A 24,142-nucleotide genomic window follows, 5' to 3' on the forward strand; every position below is an offset into this window, starting at 1 on the left:
CGCTCAACCCGAGGTGCTTTAGAAATGCACAGCTCCCGAGAGATTTGACCTACCGCGCCAACATAAAGGCATGGATGACGGCAGCGCTTTTTGAAGAGTATGTCCGTGCTCTTGACCCCAAAATGGCGAAGGACGGTCGGAAAGTGTTGTTCATTGTGGACAACTGTCCCGGTCACGGGAAAATTGACAACTTGGAGGCAGTCACGCTGGAGTTCCTGCCTACTAATATGACGTCTGTGCTCCAGCCGATGAACGAAGGAATCACTGAGATTGCTCGCAAGTTCTATAGGAAGTGCCTGCTGCACCGAATTTTGTGTTCTTATGACGGCGGTAAGAATTACGAGGTAGATTTGCTGGGTGCAGTCCACCTCATCGCCGAAGCCTGGATTGCCCTCCACCACGAGAATGAGCAACCATAAACGAACTTCTCTCCACAGTAGAGGACAGTGTAAAAGCAGCACAGCACTTACGTGGACGTCCTTGAGGATCTTGTCGATCGCTGCTGCATGGTTGCTGTCGAAGAGCTCATCGACGCCGTACAGGATGGCGACCGAGATGGCTCCAAAGTCAAAGTGTCCCGAAGCGTGCACTTTCTGCATCGTGGTCACGGTGGAGACGGCCACGTGGAATTCTGCACACAGCAACCATCATCATCACCAGCCTGACTACTCCCACTGCAAGGCAAAGGCCTCTCCCATGTCTCTACAATTAACCATGTCCTTTGCCAGTTGCGGCCACCGTATCCCCGCAAACTTCTTGATCTCATCCGCCCACCTAACTCTCTGCCACCCCCTGCTACGCTTGCCTTCTTTTGGAATCCACTCCATTACTCTTAAGGGGGGACATGGGTCTTAGATAATTTTTTTTATTTACTGACCAAATGCAATGAAACTGTACAGACTTATTCAGTTTTTTCTGCTGATTTCAAATACGAAATTTGTTTATTTCTAGGCCGATTAGTTCCTGAGATATTAATAATATCTTGCCATTGTCTGCTCGAACAATAGAAAAAAAATGGGCCACCAGAAATTTAATTTTAATATGTGGGTAGATACTACAATGTGTGAGGAATGCAACGCTGGAAGCAGTTTTCAGTTTTTTGTCCGTGTGGACAAATGGGCTTAATAGTTAGTTTTCAAGTAAGTTAACCAGACATACAGTGCCAGAAAACACATGACACACATGAAACTAACTATTAAGCCCATTTGTCCACACGGACAAAAAACTGAAAACTGCTTTCAGCATTGCATTCCTCACACATTGTAGTATCTACCCACATATTAAAATTAAATTTCTGGTGGCCCATTTTTTTTCTATTGTTCGAGCAGACAATGGCAAGATATTATTAATATCTCAGGAACTAATCGGCCTAGAAATAAACAAATTTCGTATTTGAAATCAGCAGAAAAAACTGAATAAGTCTGTACAGTTTCATTGCATTTGGTCAGTAAATAAAAAAAAAGCTCTTAGACCCATGTCCCCCCTTAAGGGGGGACCCTGGTCTTGAAAAAAAATTTTTATTAATCTAGATATAGTAATGAAATTTTCAGGCCACATGTATTTTTGTATGCTGATTTTAGATATGTCATTTAATTTTGTGTAAAACAATTCGTTGAGCACTTGTGCAATTTTTATGCAAGTCTTTTGGAGAGAGCATATAAAAAAATTTGCTGCAGGAAACTCGCTGAAATGCATGCCATTGGGCTCTTTGGACACCAAGGAATGCAATAAGGGTAAAATTATCATCCTGGCTGTCATAGAACTTGAGTTACAGGGTACTAAAGCTGCCACTTCACAAACAGGAGTACACACTTTTCTTCTCATTTCTGAAGCGACAACTTCAAAACTCTATAACTCAAGCTCTATGATAGCCAGGATGATAATTTTACCCTTATTGCATTCCTTGGTGTCAAGAGAATCCAATGGCATGCATTTGAGCGAGTTTCCTGCAGGAAATTTTCTGCAAAACTTTTCCCAAAATACTTGCATAAAAATTGCACAAGTGCTCAAGGAATTGTTTTACACGAAATTAAATGAAATATCCAGAATCAGTGCACAAAACTACATGTGGCCTGGAAATTTCATAACTGTGACTTCATTAATAAAAATATTTTTTCAAAGACCAGGGTCCCCCCTTAAGGACCAGCAGTTATCTTGCCTTCGTATTACATGCCCTGCCCAAGCTCATTTCTTCCTCTTGATTTCGACTAGGATGTAATTAACCCGCATTTGTTCCCTCACCCACTCCGCCCGCTCCCAATCTCTTAACATTACACCTATCATTTTCCTTTCCATAGCTCGCTGCATTGTCCTTGACTTAAGCTGAACCCTCTTTATTAGCCTCCACGTTTCTGCCTTATAGGCGAGTACCGGTAAGATTCTGCACACAGCAACCATCAGAGCAGTGTTGCTCACAACAGTGACAACATACCGCTCTGCAGCGAGAAAAAAAACAAAAAACTAAAAACATGAAGAAAGACTGACTTCCTCCCTACCATAGCCTCTTCAGCCAAGATGAGCATATATGTGGACACGACAATGCTTTGCGTTAGTTTCGGTTAATGCCGGGATATAATGTGCAACAAACGCCTGGTGTTTACATTTTGATTCCGTAGAGACATGCCATGCAGAAGCACCTCAAGCATGGCACGCGAAATTAATGCAGAAAACTGCCTTTGAAAATAAATAAGTATCAAACAAATGAAAATATGAAATCAAAACTGGTGTTTGAGGAAAGGAAATGGCACAGTATCTGTCTCCCATATCTCTGTGGACACCTGAACTGCCCCGTAAGGGAAGGGTTGAAGGTGGGACTGAAAGAAGAGAGAGCTCTGGAATAATTTCAACCACCTGGGGACCTTCAACGTGCACCGACATCACACAGCAAATACAGAACAAACACAGAAGCACCCGTGTGCTGAGCGATGTCTGTGCATGTTAAAGGTCCCCAGAAATCGGTGATGACTGGTGTCTTAACTGAAAATTCCCTTCATTGCCACCCCCATCCCTTCCCTAAATCCCTAATTCTGGCCACTTTTCCCTGCAGTAGTTCAGAAAAAGACAGAAAATTCTGGACCTGAATATTCCCTGAAAACCCTCGAACAATCCCCTTTTGCCAAAATTTACCCCTGAAATTCCCCAAAACAGAGAACATTCCCCAAATGGAATATCACTGCTGGGAATCCATACCAGAGTGATTTTCCCCGAACTCTCAGTTGCTCAGATTTTAACCACTAAACCAAACCCAAGACAGGGATAAAGGGAGCGAAACAGGACTTGCCCGACTGAAAGTCTTCCCGGTCGTTGGAGGTCTCCTCCGAGATCTCCAGGCACTCCAGCTCAAATGACCGACCGGTGTCTCGGAAGTACTTGTAGATGTCTCGCACTTGCCGGCAGCTTGATGCGAGCAGCAGCGACTGGAAGAACAAAGTTCGGTGGCAAGTGATCGCAAGAAATGCTCTGGCCCCCACAAGCTTTGCTTAAAGGGGGATGTGGGGATCAGATTGCAAAAATCACGAAAAAAGTTGATTTGTGACAAGTACACTTTTTGGCATCTCCAACACACTTTCTATGTTGTACTGAAATATTTCACCCAAAAATAAACTTTAAGCGCTTCAAATAAACATATTTGTCAGCATCTACATATAGACAGTGTGTGCTAGCTTAGAACTTTCAGGCTTGTTTTCTTGAAAGTATGTTTTGAGCTTAATACCTTGTTCGTGGAAGGCGTAGCACAGCAGTGGGTGCATGAATTTTTACCTCGTTTGTTTTGTTGTGATCACTGAAATGTGGTCTACGTCAAGACAGTCTCAGATTTACTATTTAGGCTCGCATGTTTTTATTACATGGTAATTAGAGCATGATACATTCTAAACATAAAAGAAGGTGCATATTGTGTCCTTTATAAAAAAGAGAGAGAAATTAAAAAAAAAATTAAGAGAGTCTTGATTTACACCACACTTCTTAGTAAATATTAAGAGCATTTACAGACCTGTAGCCTGTCTTTTGTCATGCTAGGCTTTCCACAAGCAAGCAACATGGGGACAACATATAAACAATGATAAAAGGGAAACTACTAAAGCTGTCATTGTGAAACTTTATATCTGTGTGTTTGATGCTGTTTTAAGCCAGTCTGCAAAATTTCATCACTCTAACTAGAAAAACAAAAAAGTTGCCTTCGATCCCCCCATCCCCCCTTAAAGGTGCACTGAAGAGGATTCTGAACTTGGCTTTTTGCCGCGGGAACTCGATCTACACGTTCCTAGCATTCTTAGAAACTGCAACTTATTGCCCTGTATGGCCGATTTTCCTAATTAAATCGAATTAACGTCCGGCTCCCACCCTTTTTTTTTGAATTCTGCCTCGTACGATGGGCGGAGTCGACCAACGCGTGAAGTTCCTTTCAGCCAGCTCCGTGGAGGCTTTGCTTTCGCATTATTTTGTTTTTTAGGTTTCCATGAATAAATAGTTTCATTCGCAGATAATATAGACGCAAAATAAGCCCGCAGAAATAAAAATACGCGCGGACTATTTGCTACTACGGACTACTACGTATTACTCCGCCGATGGCAGAGCGGCAAGCCGCCACGGGACTGGGTGAAAGGCACTCCACGCGTTGGTCGACTCCGCCCACCGTACGAGGCAGAATTCAAGAAAAAGGGCGGGAGCCGGACGTTAATTCGATTTAATTAGGGAAATTGGCCACACAGGGCAATAAGTCGCAGTTTCTAAGAATGCTAGGAACGTGTAGATCGAGTTCCCGCGGCAAAAAGACAAGTTCAGATTCCTCTTCAGTGCACCTTTAAGCAAAAGACTTGTCACATAAGAAACTGTACTTACCACGGGGCCTTTCGAATCATTCTTCTTGTTTCGCTGGCAATGCATTACAACGGAAGGGAGAAACTGGGAGGAGGAAAAGTAGGAAGATGCAGGTATCAGTATTTAGCGATCTAACGCTTACCACTGCAACTGACAGCAAACAGCCTGCAGCACCTCACATCACAGTCAGTTTTGTGAAAAAGTCATGAATCACATTTACTAAAGTTCTGTTGCTTTGCCCACATCTGATGCCATCAGCTTCGAGTGCCAAGAAAACATGCCGACAACTGTGATACGAGAGAGCAATGGTGATTAATTTACCATCACCATCATCATGGAGTATCAAACAACATGCTACCACTAGGATGCAAACCAGCACTACGTGCCTACCATTGTGTACTGCAACAATTAAAAAGAAAGTGGTGGGAGACAAACGGTAAAAGCAACATTCACCAATGTAACTACAAAAAAAAAAAAAATTCCGAATTATTCACAAAATGGTGACGGGTGCTTCGAGCAATGACATGCACTAAATTTAACAGCAATTTAACACTAAATTTAATTTTCTATCGCAGGCTTAGGCTTTACCTCTGAACTGAGACGAGTTTCGGTTTACCACTCGTTCACGACAGGTGTATCAGGGTGGTTACAGGTGCATGCGCTCTTCACAGCAGCCTAATGAAAAAGTGAGCAGGCTTGCTGCACGACTTTTTAATCACCAGCAAAGTTTCAGAACTGCAATTTTCGAGAGTTCTGTTTGACCAGCGAACCCCACTTGAGGATCCATGGTCCACTTTCAAAGTTATGCCAAAAAATAACAAACAACAGCAACAAAAAAACTGTACATGCACAGTTATGAAGGAATACCAAAGCAAACTCACAGCAATGACCTTCTCGGACATGGACGAGTCACCGAGTCCAATGAAGTCTCGTCCGCCAAGGATCGCTGGCAGCCCGTACGATGCCAGTGGTGATAATGAGCTCCCAAAGATGTCTTTAAGCTTGCTCACAAACTCATCTAGTGGGATTAAAAAAAAAAAAAATGCAGTGAATTTTAGGATGTGCGAACATAACTATTCGGTACCAGCTGCTCGAATGCCGTGCTTTTCTGAACACTCGTCCTGAGGCTAGTTAGACGCTACTCGGATATCATGCTCTGGTAACATGAGTGCCAAGCGTTCTTTGAAGGCCTGTGATAGTGAAATCATAATTATCTGTCTTTCCCTCCCTCAGACTCGTTTCCCATCAAACTCCCATAGGGATTCTTCTTTGCATGATCCTTGCCAAGAATATTTGAGACGTCAAAACTTCGATTAACGGCAGAAGTGCGAATGTACCGATTCTAGAAACTAACCTAGTAGAACTTCTACAACAGAACAGCTAGAATTTAGAATTTAATTGCGATTTTTGTTGAAATTTATATTTAATTGCTTTACATTTACCTGCAACACTCAGAGGTTGTTTCAGGACATTACTTTTACTCTTCACAATTCTCGCATTAGACCTGGTTGCACATCCAGATCACTTGCTTTTAAACGATACCCCAGATGGGGCAGATAGTTTAGCCACACACGGAGCTCTAGTGCAGTTTGCCTGTCCTTTCCCAGAGATCGTGAGTGAACTATTATGTTCGCTTGAGAGCAGAAAATTAACCCAAACATCACTCTCACAGCAGGACGGATGAAATGCACAGGGAGAGTGTGGCGTCAAATCTTCATGTTGACCGCACACTTCAAGCACCTCACACTTGTCAGATAACCTGAAAAATGCAAGAGAGAAACGGACACCTCAACTTACCTGGGAGACCAGACTCCTCAAGCTTGAAGATTGGCTTCGACACCTCCTCGCCCTCTATCTTCACCTTGTGCTTGGTTTGAAACTCTTCGATTTGCTCCTGGTGGCAACAGAGAAGGGAAAAAATGTAAGGGGGCGCTTTGTTGACCTAAAGTGCGGCGAGGCGGAAAGCCTTAAGCGCGGTCTTGCTGCTCGTGTCACTGATGTGTGGTTAAGATGTTAAGCTTCGCCTCTAAGAATGGAACGCGACAGCGTCATGCAACGCTGCCAGGGAGTCCACAGAACACCATCGCCCATTCGGCTGTACGCCTTGCTTGTTGGTAAATTGGTTTTTGAGGAAAAGAAATGTGTCTGCCTCGCATATCTCGGTGGACACCTGAACCTCGCCGTAACGGGAAGGTAGGAAGATGGGAGCGAACGAAGACACCGTATTCACTAGACGCGCCTTTGTTCATTCCAAACCATCGAGCTGGCATGGCGGAGTGGTTGGCATCCTCGCCTCGCACTCCGGAGACCCTGATTCAATCCCCTAACTCGACCAATATCCTACTCGGTTTTATTTATTTCTCTGGTCTGACTAGAAAGGTTAATTAGGCTAACTTGTTAATTAAGCAATAAGCTAAACTCAGTCCAACTTACTTGTACCATCACTATACGATCCCTTTAATTGGTTGCATGGTTACTAGCCAAAGTACAATTGGCCCCGTTTGAAATTTGCGCACTGTGACGTCACGACCATTTCGACCAATTGAAACAAGGTCAGCATAGCTACGGCGGCCACCCGAGGTCTCGCTTTGGCTGTCGGAGTGTTGCTTTCACAACAAAAAAGCTTTGGGTGTACTCTGTGCACTCAACCCAATAAAAGCTACTGTCAACATTCTAATCAACACTTGCTTCCCTTTTATCAGGAGTGGCACTGGCAATTCCAAAGTATGGGCTCTCAATCTTTTCTGCATCAGAGAACCCCAGTGGCTTTGAAAAGGTGCAGAGGACACCTGCATGCATTAGCTTTCCATCCCTCCCCGCCTGATACACACATGTAGATGCGTATACAGTGCGCAGACTCGCAACAATTCAATTAATAATGACTGGCTGTAGAGTGAAACTGCCCGCAGTAAGCAACTGCAGTATGACCGGTCCTGAAATGACGTGCAGAAAAAAAAAGAGAGTTGAGGCATGCACAAATTTAAAGGGACAAACAGGACGAATTGAAGTCGGCATGCATCAACAGACTTGCGGCATTCTGACGACAAAGAGACTGCTTTCAGTGAAAACAACAGGTCTTATAAATTAGAAAGCACAAAAGCACGAAATACAGGTGTCACCAACGTTGGCCGATTTTGCAAGAAAACGATGTGCGTCGACGTCAAAGTTGACGCGGACACCCTGCCTCACTACCTTAGCCTCCCAGGCCTGACAAACATAGTTTTTAAAGATATCAAGCTTGGTTTAGCTTGGTTTACGGGGGGCTTTAACGTCCCAAAGCGACTGAGGCTATGAGGGACGCCATAGTGGACGGCTCCGGAAATTTCGACCACCTGGGGTTCCTTAACATGCACTTACATCGCACAGTACACGGGCCTCTAGAATTTCGCCTCCATCAAAATTCGACTGCCGCAGCCAGGAATGAACGCGTCCTTCAGGTCAGCAGCCGAGCGCCATAACCACTGAGCCACCGCGGCGGCCCAAGATACCAAGCGACTCCTAGTTAGTTTGAATTGCTTACGTTTACTTTTTATGTTTACAGTCATGTGAAAACTTTGAACTATGAAGATGTAGCGCACCATTGACAATGCCAATTCGAGAAGTTCTTTGAAGCTTTATCAAACACATTGTGCTTTATGGTGCAGGATACTATGCCATGCAGTCATTCGAGAAGTAACCTTGAGTGGCGTTTCAAGGCATTTGGCGCCGCCATGTTGCAACCGTGTTCCCCACCAACTTAGTGTGAGTTGGTGGGGAACAGTGATCGTGAATACTTTTCAGTGATGAACACTGCTATACGTTTGCCGTGAACCTTTGTCTTAATACTGTGAATTGAGAAATGCGAGTTAACTAAAAAAAAAATGTACCTGCTGGACTTCTCTCACCAGTCACCAACTTTTTCACTGAAACATTCGACCAATATTGAGCAGCAGATAATAGCAAATTGAGCAAGTATAACTAATAGATAATTTGGGGAATAAAAAAACACTCCTTGGTGACTAGGTACCAACGAAGAGTAGTGCTCATAGTTTTTATTTTACCACAGAAATGAAGCAGTACTTTTGAAGAAAGCTCCGTCTATGCTGGATAAAACACCCCGTACACACATAAATGTCCATGACGGCAGTAGTGAGGGCACATATTTTAAATTGGAAGGGAAAGAAAGGACTGGAAAATAATGTTTTTCCTACGCCTTTTCCTCTCTGCACCTTACAAATATCTTTAGTTGGCAACCCTGCACATGTGCAACCCACAAGCACATGAGAAAGCGGCCACAAATCACTAAACGTTCCGTGCTTGCCTGCAATGCCCGAAGAGAAGACACTGCCAGTGAAATACACCGCAGAAGCGGCATTGCAAGGGTTTGCAACCTCTGTGTTCGTCTCATGGGCTTAAAAGGACGCTGACATCATCATCATCATCATAAGCCTACCTACTCCCACTGCAGGACATAGGCCTATCCCACATCCCTCCGTTATAACGCTGCCCTGTGCTAGCTGCGCCTACCCGACCCCCTGTTACATTTCGCCTTCGTCGTGGGGGAAGAAAACGGCATGGCTGCAGCGGAACGCCGACTAATCCCGAGACGTGCGTTGGGTGAGCGCCTGGATTGCCACGGAAGCCGCGTCCGTCTCCCCTACACCGCGTGTGAACGCACGTTCGAACGCATGAAATGCGCGGGAACACCGCTCATGGACATTCCGGCGTCTGCCCTACGTGGATGGTATTGTTCCCCCTCTCCCAGCGCGTGACGGCGGTGTGATCCCTCGGAAGTGTGTGTGTGTTTGTGATTGGTGCCACTGAGAACTTCCTTCCTCGGCAGGCCCGGCCCCCATCTAGGGAACCTAGGGAAAGGGAACTCTTTTAAAGGGACACTAAGGAGAGCACTATTAATATCTTTTTTATAGTAAAATCCGATAGTTCGGCATGTCATGGCTTTGTTGCCACTTGGCCGGCAGCGAATGATGCATTTATTTCTAAGAAATTTGGATTCGAAGTTGAAAAAGTTTTTCCCGCCGCTCTGATTCAAACTTGGGATTCGTCTATGACGACAGAGGACTAAGAGACGTGAAACATGACGTGCACATGACGTAACGCAGACTCCGTGATTTCTGGCTGCCAGCAGTGCGGCCTAGCAGCAGCCGAAAAGAAAGCTACCGCCGGCCGCACGTTGAAGGCATCTGTCGGCTACTGCGGCCGTCGCTACAGTCGCTTCGCTTACGTTTGCACTGGCGTTTTGCCAGCGTTACGATGGATCTCGTTCTCGAAGTCGTCAACGAAGTTCTCGCAAATAGACACCTTTAGCAGACCGTGTACCTTGTTACCGCTAGCGGAATACCGGGAGCCCGCCTACCGCCGGAAAACAGGCGCTGATTTGTCCCGATGTTTCAGGAGCGCGCGTAGCAGCCGGGCATGTGGCGCCATCTGGCGACGTCAAGGAGATTTGCGCATGCATTGGCTGCGCCTCAGTGATGCATGGTTTCTCGGTTCCTGGTGTTGCTAGAACCATTCGTTCTAGCAACACTGTTTTGTTCTATGATCTCATCACGCTTGTACTTGCGAGTTTGGCCTGTGGCGGCGATACCTGTATTTTGGTTCTTGCTCTTTTCTACGTTACAAGAGCTTTGTTGTCAGCATGAGTGGCGTTTTTGTAATCAGGAGCTGGTATTCTGTCGATACAAGCCAACTTCGATTTCTCCTCAGTGTCCCTTTAAAACCTCGGCAGCGGTACGGCCGAGGGGCTTTTTCATCAGAGGCTTTTTCATCTGATGGTCTCCACATGTGCTGTCCTCAGGCAGCGTTCCAGCAGTGAGCGTCTCGTTACCGAGCTCACTTGTAAATAGTGTACATTTTGTTGTATAAAGTTTTCTCTCCTTGTCTTTTCCCGCATCCTCGTCTCCGACCTCCCTCATTCCCTCTCCGGCGCCCGACCATGCTACCTCGTCTTTAACACCCCGCAAACTTCCTAATCCCATCCGCCCACCTGGTGACAGCAAGATCCCAGGAAATCAACCCCCGAATACGTATGTGCACCTGGGATCTTTGTGTCAAATACTATCGCACGGGGCCACAAACTCCAACTGGATTCAACAAACAAACGGCTGCAATCATGCAGAACTCGTTTGATGCCATGCTTCTCTTCCCCAATATGGACAGTTATCAGCAGAAAATCTTGCAAAAAAACAAAATACACATATAAAGTAGTATATCCTTTTACAAACCACAGCAGCTTTCACGACCGATGGCATAAAAGATATGAGAACTTCAAGCAACACTTAATTTAACCATATAAAGTGGAAACTCTGTCGAGCTTCTGTTCACTGCGAAATTTGATAGCTAGACATTTTGTAGCTCCAGATACATTTTTTTTTGATGCAAGACAAATTCGCGGTTAAAATTAGTATTTTTTTTCCCCTGCTGATCCAATTCAAACTCATGACGCTACTAATGATATCGAGGCTGATTCAAAGTGGATCGTGGGACTAGGAGAGGCAAATGGGTGTGGTTTAGCTGCAACCAAGACGAAAGCTAAGCCAGCCAAGTATTTCAGAGCACAGGTGAGCTTACCAGTCAAATCATGCCAGTGCTACTATAGATTCCGTTCACGATCACAGCAACGAAGTCTTAGAGCTGTGGACCGCATTTTAGCGACCCGAGCTTAACACAGTGCGTGGCAACTTTTCAGAGCTCAAACCAGACTGCCAGTGCCGAGATACAGTGCATCAAGTGCACTGCAGCCTCTCTCATAGGGTGCCGTTTTACTCCACCAATCCAAACAGCAGTAAACGAAACAAAATTTTTTGTTTTACTCTACTAAAAGGAGTCACAGGAATCAAAATTCCTGCATGCACAATTCCACTCTGTGATTAGCCTTTCATTTAAGTAACAAGAAAAGCCTCAGCAACGGACTACACGGACTACCTCGTCTCGGAGCAACACCATGTTACAGCCATTAACGTGGGCGGAGCTTCACTGCAGACTCAAATTGTATCCGAGTACATTCCTCTGATCTTAGGCAGGAGACAACACATACTGTTAGACTTCCATGGACGACAGACGCGCATGTTTGAGTCATAGCCTGACGGGTGTTTTATTGTTTGCCTGTACGGACTCAGATGCAAAATCATGAGCACTTGACAGATGGTCCGCTGCCTCTGCAAGCTGCTGGAGTGCTGAGAGCCATCAACAATGCAGCCTGTGTCGCCCCGATATGCTCAATGCAAGAGCCCCCTGGCTGTGCTGATCCTGCTTCTGGATGCTTCGGATTGAGCTAAGGTCCGGGTATATTGGTGCACTGCTTTTAAAGCTGGCTACCATACTGTACTTTTGTTAAGCACCTTCTTTCCGAATGACAGAGCGCATGCATGGTGAAATGCTGGCCTCGTCTTCAAAGTTGCTAAGGTTCGAACCTATGAGCTACCTGTGCTCACAGAGTGCTCCAGCTGTAGGTCCGGGTATTGGTGCACTGCTTTTAAAGCTGCCTACCATATTGTGTTTTTGTTAAGCACCTTCCTTCGCTTGGAATGAGAGACTGCATGCATGGTGAAATGCTGGCTGGGTCTTCAACGTCACTAAGGTTCAAACGCGTGTGTAACCTGGGCCCACAGAGTGCACTAGTTGTGAAACAAAACTGGCCCCAATAGTTCATGCACATACAATGCTGGTACGATTGCGGTCTATACAAATTCGCGAAACTTCCGAACCGAAGTGAACTGTGTGCAATGTGCCAAATTTTGCATGTTCCAAGAACTCTCCCGTGCCCCTAAGGCTGATACAAACGTGGAAGCATCCACTGCATTCGCGAGCACCACTGCTCTCACATCACTCGGTAATGGTTGGTTTGGTTTGGTTTATTGGGGTTTAACGTCCCAAAGCAACCGAGGCTATGAGAGACGCCGGAGTGGAGGGCTCCGGAAATTTCAACCACCTGGGGTTCTTCAACGTGCACTGACATCGCACAGTACACGGGCCTCTAGAATTTCTCCTCCAAAGAAATTCAACCGCCGCGGCCGGGATCGAACCCGCGTCTTTCGGGTCAGCAGCCGAGCACCATAACCACTGAGCCATCACTCGGTAATGGCGCAATCGCCAGTTGCACAGGACGCATGGCAAGCACTGAGTGGTGCCACGCGGCCGTAATTAAATCCCACCTGCCATAAATCGGTCTCTGTATGTGAATGCCTTCCCAGTGCTCAAGCATTTGGAGATACCATCCATTTTTTGACCACCGTGAGATCCATATCAGCGAGATTCTGCTGCAATTCTTCGTCCACCCTCATATGTGACTCAGCCAGCCTCAGAGATCTGTGTAAAAGCACGACCAGCTCCACCGCAGTTTAGTTGTCGAAATGGCCTCAGGAAGCAACACCAGTCCCATTTTTCTAACACATTACCAATGAAAAAAACTCCATTATTAGCTTATTATCACTAAATGGCTCTTATTATCGAAACATTTGTCTTCACCTCCCAAAAACACATCTGTACATTATGAGAAAAGTCGTTGGGGGATAGCATACTTAGGCCACTTTGGGTCATATAAAACATACTAGGCATAAACTGGCGCTTTTGCTTTTCGACCCCATTGAAACGCAGCCAAAGTGGCCATGAATTAAGCCTGTGAAACCATGCTAAGTAAACAAACAAACAAAAATTGATTGCTACAGCGACAAGGACATTTAGATATTTGGACATCGCAGGCCATAAAAAAATAACCGCGATTAAGAATGTAGCGGTAACACAAAGTAGTTCATCACGCATGCATGCAACCTTTTGCATTACGCTTTCAAGACTTCGGAGCTACTCACAGACGAGACCCCTGTTCGAAAAGCTGAGCGGGTGAACCCGCTCATCATCTCTTTTTTCGTGTGTTTGTGTGTGTTTATGAAACTAACTTCATCAATTATAACTGCGATTTAGCACCTCTGCCAGACACTCCTTTACTTGTGCGAACACTGAGCAATCTACCTCTTCCACTGTTGTGGGAAGGACCCGGGTCAGGGCTTACGCCGAGATTGGCGGGCTGGGCCTGGGATTGAAGGCAAGGGCCTAGGCTGGGATCAGGCTTCAAGCCTGGGGCCTCAAAGTGAGGCTCATGCAGTTTTCTACTACAGGTTGAGCCATGTAAAGCAGCACGAGTGACTATCTAAAAAAATGGCATTGCGGTGACGGCAGCTGCTATGTTTTTACCAGCAGATTATTGCAGACAAAATGCACGTCGTGCGGGCATGATTCCAGCAGGAACTGTATTATCCTTTCCTACACCTCTGTTCGAAACTTGCTACTAATTACTTCCAAATCTAATTTCTGCACTGCACAAGCAAGCACTGTATTTCCCTTATACTCTCTTCAGCACAGCCAAGCAATCTTCTTTGCCTGCCGATCCAACAGGCAAAGTCCACTTCGGGTTATAGAATACCTAGCAGTAATTATTAACTATTTTGGTTTACCTGCTCAAATAACAGCAGCTGCCGCCGTGTATTTGGAACGATGTTAGGTAGCTTAGGCTGCAAGCACCGCTAAGAGATGCTGAAACACTGAAAAGTGTATGCTTGCCACCAGCACCCTGTGAATACGTAACAAATGTAGCTTCAGCAAAAACTGCATGTACCAAAAGCCTTTTGCAGGCTAGTAAAAACCGTGTGAGCCATTTGCGAAGAAGCAAATCCCTTATTATCCACCCATTGCACTTTCCTTAGCACCAGTTGCAGTTTTCCACAGCTTTGCTTCGATAAGCGGGCTTAATTCTCGCTGTTAATACACTTTCCAGTAACTAGTAACGTTTCCTGCTAACACGATTCAGCTGCATATGTAACACCTGCTGCTACCGCTCAGTACCCGCTGCGAAGTTGTGCAGCGCAAGCCGCGAGCATTGCTAACAGACAGATACCCATCCACGGGGCTTCCGAGGACGCCACAGAAGCTACAGAGGTCACCGCACGCACCAAGGACGGGCACCAGACCGCCAAGAACAGCGAACTCACGTCGGTCCTGGCGGTGACGTCACTGTGTTCATTGTAGGGCGCCTTCACGACGACCACGGGTTCCTTGGACGGCGGCGGGGCGTCGGCGGAGGTCTGCTCCGGTCCCTGGCTCTCGCTGGCCGGAGTAGCGTCGCCGGCCGACGAGCCGTCGTTGTTGGTGTCCGGGGCGTCCCTGTCGTCGCGCCTTTCACTCGGCGGTTCGCCCCGGCTATCTTCATCCGCCATGTCGGCCTGAACATCGACACCACCGCACCAGGTGTTCTCAACAAAGAAACGATCGCCCACGGATCGAGCAGTACGACGATAAAACACGCGCCTAGATTCGTAGCCGGCGCGCACCGCCAAGCGTGTGCGTACACGGCTCCTCCATTTTGTATTTTTTTTCTCCCTCGCACACGCTTCAAACGCGCGCTCTCTGGCTTCAAGGCCCCCGGCGCCACGTTACGGACGAGGATGAAACCGCACTGTGACTCGGGGAGACTTGGGACACCAGCGAACACCGTGAAGTGCGTTCGGGCTGGAATCGACCGTTATTGTAGGTTACAGGGCGCGTTTTGCAACCGGCGGTGCCTGCCGCTACAACGGCATTAAGGGACACGATGCCGAGCGGGATCTAGAGTGGCGCGCCAACGGCGCGACCCCGGTTGCTTTTTTTTCCCAAAGGGATGCCACTCGCGACGTACCTTTACGGGCTTCCCACGACGTGGAGATTGACCTCTTTTGCGCTCGCACTCTCGATTTGACGGGTTCCACGATCTAGGAGGATTTTTTTTCAAAAAAGGACCGAGTTCACCATACAGTGCGTCTTGCAAAACAGTACGGTCAGCCTCATTTTATCCGCAGTTTCGTATGTTACGAATACGTTCTTTTTCCGCAGTTCATTACTAAGGTTTGAGATGGTTATGATGATTCAGGTAAAAAAAATAAGTTGAGTATAATAAAACAGCGCGATCGCCGATGCTGTTTTCTTTCCGCAAAGAAAGCGACTGAAGACCCAAATCACAAAACAAAGGGCGGCTTGCGCCTGCGGTAACTGCGGCTGAGCCAAAATTCATCGATCGTGTTCCTCCGCGAGGCGGTGAGGAATATTGATTTGCGCGAAGAGGTGTGCTCAGGCACGTGATAACATTCCGCGCCGAAAAAGAATCGCCCACTGCGTACGTCTCGTGCGCTGACAATTCGACTCGAACGGCTCGCAAGTGGCCTCATTTGGTCGGGACGCGTCGTTCGGCGTCGAAACACCGCAATCAGGCCTCGGTCAACGGACTTGGAGGCCGAACGCCTTCACTGAGTGCTCCATCCTACGTGTCGGCTTGCCAAAGTAGAGGTAGTTTCGAGCGCTTTAGAATTGGCGTCGGCGATTCGGTAAATCGTCCATTTTTCGCCCGTGAAAGATGGCCTACAGGGGACCGAGATCGTGAGTACCGCATTGCGAGCCAGCAGCAGCGATTTTATCGCTTTCTTATCAGCCGGGCAGCGATGCGACAAACTGCTGATGGGGGCCAAGCCTTTCCTTTCCCGAAGCCATTGCAGCGAGGCCTGCTGAGAGGCAGCGCTAAGAGCACTGCCGTCGCTGCGGCGCGGTTCGATAACCATTCGGTGCTGCAAATTTCCTTGCGAAAACAGTCGTAGCATTCCCCAGGCGAGGCATTCTCTAAAAATTTGATTGGCAACTCGAGCTTCAAAAGCTAAACTCTATGCGTCCAGCGAATGAATGCCACAACAAAATGACGGAAGCGAAGACGTCTATCAGCTGCTGCCGGTGTACCGTAACATTTGCTCTAAAACCGGCTTAGGTTATAAAGCATTGTAGCTGCATTGTATATTTGCTCTAGTTTAATTCCACGCTACCCTATTTTCGATTGCGTTAACAGCTTTGACGCGTTGCTGTGCGGCTATGTATTGACCGGTGCCGCATCCATTCAATGCGGATGAGGTTGGAGCAAGTTTCGTTGTTGGAAAGCCGCGCTGTCTGCCAACAGCTGTTCACGAGAAGGCGGAGCTTTGTGACGCAGCTACTTTTCTTTTTAGAAAATTCATAAATCGAATGTCGGCACATGAGTCTCGGTCGTCACGACGTTTGCGGACGCCCCAGTTAAAAAAAAAAAAAAGCGCGTTTCTAGTACATTCTAGAGCGCTCCGCGCAGTTTTCCCAGGCACTTGTGCTGCAAAGTCCCTGCGCAGAATTTGCGTTCACGTTCGCTAAATTTTTGACGTCTTAGCGTGAGCTGAAGTTTAATGCATTACTGACGTTAGTCTCGGCTTGGGTGTAGTGCAGAGACCGGCGGCTAATTTCTTGCCCACATTGTGGGTGCTGCATTGAACATCATGATTTTCGTTTTGTTTTTTTAGTTCGTGCTTGACAAACGCAGCTTGCCCGGAAGAGTCCCGGAAGAGTCGCATTCATTTGCTAGCAATATAGAAAATCCTTTAAAATCCTTTCTTCACTTCGAGGAATGACGGGCAGCGGGTATATCGTAAGGCTGTCAGTGTTTTCAAGGATGAGCGAAATATGCCAGAAGAGTTTTGAGAAAGAATTTGAGACGGACGCGAAGACCACCTTCGCTACTCTACTAAAGTTTGGTCCCCACCCACTATCGTGCATAACTTTTCATTCATTTTGTTCGAATGTATGAACGCGCGTAACTTGGCCGCGCGCCATGTTCCCGTTCCAGCCCGACAGCCTGCCGATATCACTTCCGCGTGCGCGTTCAGGAAGGCTTTTTTGTCTTGATAGCTTTTTTCACCCGTTGACTTTTCGTTTTCTTCTTCGCGAGCTGTGACTGTGCTAACCGAACTAGTTTTACTCCGATGCTGATCACATCTCCGTTAACGCGTGTGCGTTAATTCGCGTATGCGAAATGCACTGACGTAGCGGTACTAAAACGTGCGAAGGCTTTTTGCCGACTAATGTTCCTGCAGCCGTCTTGATCCCAGTATCAACACCCTGGCGGTGTTATCTGTGTCGTAATCGTTGAAAAAAAAAAAAAAATTGGCAGCGCTGCACGATTGCCGATATCATCGAGCTTTAAAAAGGCTGTCGATAAGCTCGCAGTCGTGAGAACTGTCGATAGGTTCGATAGCGATGTCGACTCGCTCGCGTAAAAGATTAATGAAGCCATGGGCAGCTTCTGCAAGGCGCTACCCGGGCTCATAGAGTTAACCGCGGGCTTGACCATTGGCGCAAAGTGCAGTGCATGAGTGGAGGGAGAGCTTTCGGTGCGAATCAAGGTCGCCCGTCACCCCCCCCTCCCCCCCTTCACTAGCACCGTGTATAATCCTTCGCCGCCTGCTCTCCACCGTGCCTGTTCGGTGTGAGATCGATACCTCGTGTAGTACATCTCCTCCTCCGTGCTCCCCGCTGGAGCGGCTCCCGCCGTCGCTTTCCAGGCTTTGTTTGTGTACGGACGTCTGCGCTTTCGTTTTTTGTTTTTGTTTGCGACCGGTCGTGCTTGTTTCCTGCGCGTGTCTGGGAGCGCGCTCGGCAACTGCGGGGAGACGCCGCGCCGCTCAGTGCGCATGCGCGGACGGCGTCCATGGCGAAACCCCGGAAGCCCCGCTCGGTCGCGACTGCTGCTTTGCCTTTGGGCGCTCGGGACGTGCCTTGCCTTGCGCGTGTGATTTGCAGCCGCGCCCCTTGCCAAGCTCTCGTCACACCAGCCTTATTCTATTATCTCCCTCGTTCGAAAGAGGAGCCCCGATTTGAGCGTAACGGGCGGCCTTGGGAAGCGATTACTTCGAGCCGGTCGTTGAAAGCTGCTGAGATCAGTCCCGGTCCCAGTCCTTCATTGAAGCGGAGTATGTGTGTGCGCTTTTCGGAGAGCGCTCGAATAAAACTGAAATTAGGGAGCAGCCGGGAGTAGATGTCCGCATTCTTTCTCTTAGTTGTTAGCGTTAGGCAGGCACTTAATGCCACTTCATGTACATTCTCATCGTTTTCTAGGAAATTTAATGCATTTGAGTCTCAATAACTGGGAAGGGACCAAGGTTTTGTTAGAATCATGCAGGGTTCAAGTGAACGGGGGTTTGATTGGGCGTCCCTGCTTACGTGTGTTGTTGTTGAGACCAATACATCAGTTCAGATAAACCAGTAGTTTTGAATTAATGAGATTGCATTGTACTACGTTGCATGTGAGTGCAGTAAGAACAGCTATTCTTCCATGTTTATCGGTGAATGAGAACTGGAGCCCTTCTTGGTCAGGCTTCTTGTACGTGTGACATGAAACAGGTCAGTGGTGTTGGTGCAGGGACTTGGGCTTGCAGTTATTGCTAAACAAGTTTTGCTTTATTTGACTAGACTGCAGATATGAAAAGCTTCATATGCATGCTGCTTAAATGGCTTCGAAGCACAGTTATCACTTCTGCTCCGTCGAGTGAGTGGACCTTTTCACATTTTTTTTAATAAAAAAAAGAGCTTTACAACCATGACGGTCTTGAGACACTGCACTGTGGTCTGAAGTTGCTACCAGCAGTACTCGGAAGCGGCATTTGTGGCCAATCTCCGTAGTGCCTAAGCATAGGTTCAAGGTTTAGGCTATTTAGTTCCACGTCGTGCATTTCATCATTTAAGGAAGGCATAAAATATGTACTAGGCAGAGCTGTGTGTGTTGCCGTAGCATGTTTAGATTGTCATGAGCTTGTTACATCCGATTCACAGTTTGGGTTTGGATTTGCTGGCAGAAGTGGAGGCTGGTGTTTGAGTCTGCAATTCATGATGTTGACGGCGGATTGGTTGCGATGAGAGATGGGGTATTTTTGGCCATCCTGCTTGGAGAACGTCCAAGTTTCACGTTTCAGGATGCCAGGAGGCACATTGCTCTTTTCCGGGATGAAGTGGCAAGTTCTTGTCTTTCTAGGAAGCTTGCATCGCTCAGATTGTATCTGCCTAGCCTTTCCTAGCAGCATGGACAGTTCTGTCGTTCTTGGGCAAGTAGCCAAAAAAGGGGATAGGAGAAACGGATCTAGTTGTGCCCCCACTTTCCCTCTAGGCAGAAATAAATTCAAATACAAAAAAAAGCCAGTGTGAATAAAATGGAATGTTGCGGCGAAGAGGCTTACTCAAACCGAACATTTTTTTCTTCACTTAACAGTTTCTGAATGCTATTGATGTAGGCAGTTTTTGCTGGATGTTGAAGAACTGTTGTTTGCAGCTGTAGGTAGGTAATCTACTTGTATATGTGGGTATAGTGTAGTCTAAGCGCAGCCATAGCATACATAGATATGGTAGGCTCTTGGAGGGTGGGTAAAAAGAGGGAATGGTGAGGTTTTTACAGCTATAGGTAGATAACCTACCTATACCGATAAGTATAGAATAGCTACAGCTATGGTATTGGAAGGCTGTAGGTAGGGTTCTTCGTTTTCGGGTTTTATATTTTTTCAAATTCAGGGGGTAAAAGTCGGGCACTATTCTTCAACTTGATAATACAGGTGAAACCTGTAGTTTCGTGGGAACATGTTGAAATGCGGTTTTTTTTTTTTTTTTGAGGTTAAATATACAAACCTTAATAATTTATTCGATTTTTTTTTTTTAATCGGAGGGCTACAATGAGGGCTATGTTTCAGGCTGGTAAGCGGGGAAAAAATTGGGAGTTCTCAATATCCTGGAATTCAGTGTTTCTTTTCTAATTAATAATTACTCGTAGTAAAGAGGATGGATCAGTTTTGGGAAATAGAACATTTTATTCACACAAGCTGGTCATTGACTTTTTACATGTCCTTATTAATATACCTAACCATCTGCATGCGCAATATTTCGGTTTCCATACGAGACCTGTCCGGTCGTTAGAGATACCTCGGCTGAGAGAACGTTCTCTCAACACCACAGCTGTCATTAGCTATGCATGACATTGTCAACGCGGCATTTGCTAGCCCGAAGTAGTGCATAGTTGCGTCATGTGTGCCAATAGTTCATGGCTTCAACAACTGTAATAGTGGGGCTTGCTTCCAGCAGGTACTGGTTAAACTCACGGAAATCAGAAAGGTCGGTAGTCTTCGAACGACGAATCGATCCAGTACAGCCTCCACTTTCCATAATGTCAATTGGTTTTCGTCTTTGTATGTTGGCTGCCTCTCGCCTGCGTGCAATTTGGGAGGAAAGTAGTTCCGCGAGCAAGTAGTTCTCAAATTCTTGCAGAAATTGGGGAAAAATCGGGTTTTACCCAAAAAAGAAAGAACCCTAGCTATAGGTAGGTATATGCAGCTTTAGGCCTGTAATTCGAGGGTAATAAAGTGGGACTGATACGGTTCATCCACAATAAAGGCAGAAAACTTCTACCACTAGACCATGGGTTTGAGGCCCTTGGCTTTCTTATCTGCACTGAAAGTGGTTAATAATCTGCCACTTGATTGTAGAAAGTACGCTTGTTCATCGCGCTTTTTTTTTTTCACTCATCTGCAATGTTAACATGACCATCTATATTTCATGCATATTTATTAATGTGGGCTGTTATTATTATGGCGATCCTTTGACACTGTGCTCAAAGTTCGAATTACGAGCTTACATTGCCAGCTAATATATCAGTGGTCTTCTTTGTAGCTGGCTTTGCCAGCACATGTGGAAGCTGTTTGGGCTTTGCGACGGGCTTTGATATTTTTGGAGCAGCTTTTTTTTTAGTGCATTAGCACTGAGTCCCTTGATAGCAAAAAAGCAGTCTTATCTGGGTGTGAAGCTTCGGAGCACAAATAAACTGAACTAAAACACTTCACGGCTGCTAGTGGGTTTCGAACGCGGGGTGCCATGAACAGATCCGCTTCGTTCGCCACTGCATTCGGCTGTTGCACCGTCTCCGCGATGAGAGTCGGGCGTTCTACCTCTTGACGGTTGCCACAGCCGAACAGTCCGCATGCTAAACTGAAAGTCCTTTGCATTGTTCTTTGCACGTTGCCGTGTTCATCAACTTCCATGCATTGGACCCAAAACTGAGACCAAAGTGAAAAACAAAGTACACACGGAATTCGGATTTGAACTAAGCACCTTGCTGGTGAAAAGTCTTGTCTGGGGATCTATAAATAAAAAGACCCACCTACCACAGTTGACAGGTGGCGAAATGGAGAGAGGGAAATCTCCCATTTCGGCTTTTAGGGGCGAGACGGGAGAGAGAACTCAGATATAACGAAAAACGCAAATATGACGACTTGGATGTAATGAAAGTCATTGTTGTGCTCCTCATTACTGCTTAAGTGGGCTTAAAGGGCGCATTCTTTTGCATTTCCTCCACATCAGTAAAATTTACCACCATGAATTTAACCTTGGCAGCACAATAGCCAAGATTAACGAAGATGCTAAGTTAGGCAAAGTGTCTGTGCTAGTGCACCTACGTCGCGTTTGTTTGATGAAGTAAATCTGGTTAATTTTTCTTTACACCGTGATCAATTGCACACCCTTTTTCATTTCTTCGGCTTTGCTTTGTTTGCATGTCTGCTTGCACGTAACCTTGCTCACAATGAGTCCAGCGTACTCTGAGAGAATCCTCCATGGTAGAGTGGATTTCATATGAATAAGTACTTATTAGCATCCACACAAGCACAGCCACAGGATTACACAGGAATATTATGCAGATGTCTAAGAAACTCCTCAGTTTGTGAAAAATTCTGGCCCCAGACCAAGACAAATTTTTTCTTCACTTGTGAAGTCCCTTAGAAAGGTATGTAGCTTTCCATTGTAGACGTATGGCTGTGTTAAGGTGGATGATAACGAGTAATTATACTCCCTGAATTGCTGTCTCGCACAGATGCCCACTGAAGTGTTCGGGACACGAAAGTTACAACAAAGGCCAATTGTTGCGCAGTCCAAGTGTGCGGCCACAATCCGAAGGGGGTGCATTGCAGTTCCCCTGCACAACTTGCACATTGCACCGCTCTAGGCATGGCTCTGCGTCTGAGCATTGAGGAATCCCAGGTTTTTAAGGCGAAAGCCTTTAATGGCTTATACTGTTGTTTATTAGCAAAGTGTGTCACACGCGTTAACTCTGGAACTAATAAAGATAGAAGAAAGCTAATGTTTGCTTCTGATAGAGGAGGAAGAAATGAACCTAGAGGCCACGTTTGATGACTGTAGAGTAATTAGTTAATTAATTATAGGCAAAAATGTCGAAATTGCCTCGAAATAGCACGGACATCGATATAGCCACGGGAACGGTGTGCCATCACATCCACCGGAAGTCGTCATGGCATAGTGAAAATTGCCACAGAATGGTCTGAAAAACGTCAGATTTGTGTCAAATTTGATGGACAAATGTGTGATTAAGCATAATTAACTCTCAAGATCTCCGAAAGATGTATAATTTGGGCATCGATATAGCCACGGGAACGGCCTGACGTCAGATCCACGGGAAGTCGTCACGGCATAGTGTCCTCGGCTTTCTCCTCTCGACACTTTAGTTGCCAAAGTGTCCTCGCAATTTTTCATGACTTTGGTGTTCAGAAAACATTTCTGTGGGCACCTGTACGGATAAGAGCTCAGTTTTGGGGTGCAAGGGGGCTTTCTATGGAGGCATTTGTGCTGTGGTGGGCAGATGACCTCCATGAGTGGGCATCGCTTTGTAACACCCCCTTGTTTGTGTCTGGTCTTTGCAGGGACTTTGGGGGTCAGCAGGGGGGTCAACAGCAGTGGAGGGGCAACAGTGGCGGGGGACGGCCTCAGCCCGGTGGCGGCATGGGGCGCCCCATGATGGGCGGCTACGGCGATGGCCGCAACGGAGGCAGCAGCTTCGTCAACAACAGTCTCAAGGTGAGCGTCCCCTTCTGCGCTTGGGAAAGGCCACTCTTGTTTGTCTGAAATTGAGAAGCTTTTTATGCGAAGCATATTGCTAGAGCTACCACTCACGCCGTCGCCGTGGGACCCCCACGTGACACCGTGACGTCACACCACGTGACATCGGATGAGAGAGCCGGCCTCCACCTCGCGCCGTCGCCGTGGGACCCCTAGCCGTCACACCCGCGCATTCCCGCGCATTTCGAACGCACGTTCACACTCGGTGTAGGTGAAACGCTCGCTCCACCGGGCAGGCAGACGCGGCTTCCGTGGCAATCCAGGCGCTCACCCAACGCGCGTCTCGGGGTTAGTCGGCGTTCCGCTGTAGCCATGCCGTTGTCTTCCCCCACGACGAAGGCTTCTAGTGGTTGTATTAAAATGACCAAGTATTCAACCAAGGAAAGCCGTGTATTACCAAGCCTAGCCACTAATATGCTTTGCATTCCCCAGGCTTAGCCAAGCTGAGCCTCAGCAATTTTTTTTCTAACACCTGTGGTTTTGAGGCATCACACATTTTCTGGAGAAGACATCCTGTAAGGATTCATTATTAGCAGCTTTGTAACCACCTCAGTCGAGCATTTTTTTTTTCCCA

The 24,142-nt window shown here is 46.8% G+C and overlaps 2 protein-coding genes across 3 annotated transcripts in view; one reads left to right on the forward strand and one right to left on the reverse strand.

Annotated features, from left to right (window-relative positions):
• LOC149347943 (uncharacterized) overlaps positions 1-15,812 on the reverse strand; it is a 42,391-nt gene extending 26,579 nt beyond the window's left edge. The window contains exons 1-7 of one of the 2 annotated variants that reach the window (XM_089587784.1): positions 15,482-15,812; positions 14,799-15,029; positions 6,616-6,712; positions 5,700-5,836; positions 4,840-4,902; positions 3,281-3,416; positions 471-631 (exon numbers count right to left, since the gene is read on the reverse strand). In XM_089587784.1, coding sequence (XP_089443910.1) covers positions 471-631; positions 3,281-3,416; positions 4,840-4,902; positions 5,700-5,836; positions 6,616-6,712; positions 14,799-15,023 — 819 coding nt within the window. In that variant the 5' untranslated portion in view covers positions 15,024-15,029; positions 15,482-15,812. The remainder of the gene's footprint in view (positions 1-470; positions 632-3,280; positions 3,417-4,839; positions 4,903-5,699; positions 5,837-6,615; positions 6,713-14,798; positions 15,030-15,481) is intronic. The other variant, XM_089587785.1, reaches the window with a different exon arrangement.
• Positions 15,813-15,996: 184 nt separating this feature from the next.
• LOC149347945 (putative ATP-dependent RNA helicase DDX5) overlaps positions 15,997-24,142 on the forward strand; it is a 36,059-nt gene continuing 27,913 nt past the window's right edge. The window contains exons 1-2 of the mRNA XM_089587786.1: positions 15,997-16,215; positions 23,373-23,526. Of these exons, the coding sequence (XP_089443912.1) occupies positions 16,193-16,215; positions 23,373-23,526 (177 nt within the window). The 5' untranslated portion in view covers positions 15,997-16,192. The remainder of the gene's footprint in view (positions 16,216-23,372; positions 23,527-24,142) is intronic.

This window comes from Amblyomma mixtum, chromosome 4, assembly GCF_055824585.1.
Source record: "Amblyomma mixtum isolate Tamu chromosome 4, ASM5582458v1, whole genome shotgun sequence".
Lineage (NCBI taxonomy): Eukaryota > Metazoa > Arthropoda > Arachnida > Ixodida > Ixodidae > Amblyomma > Amblyomma mixtum.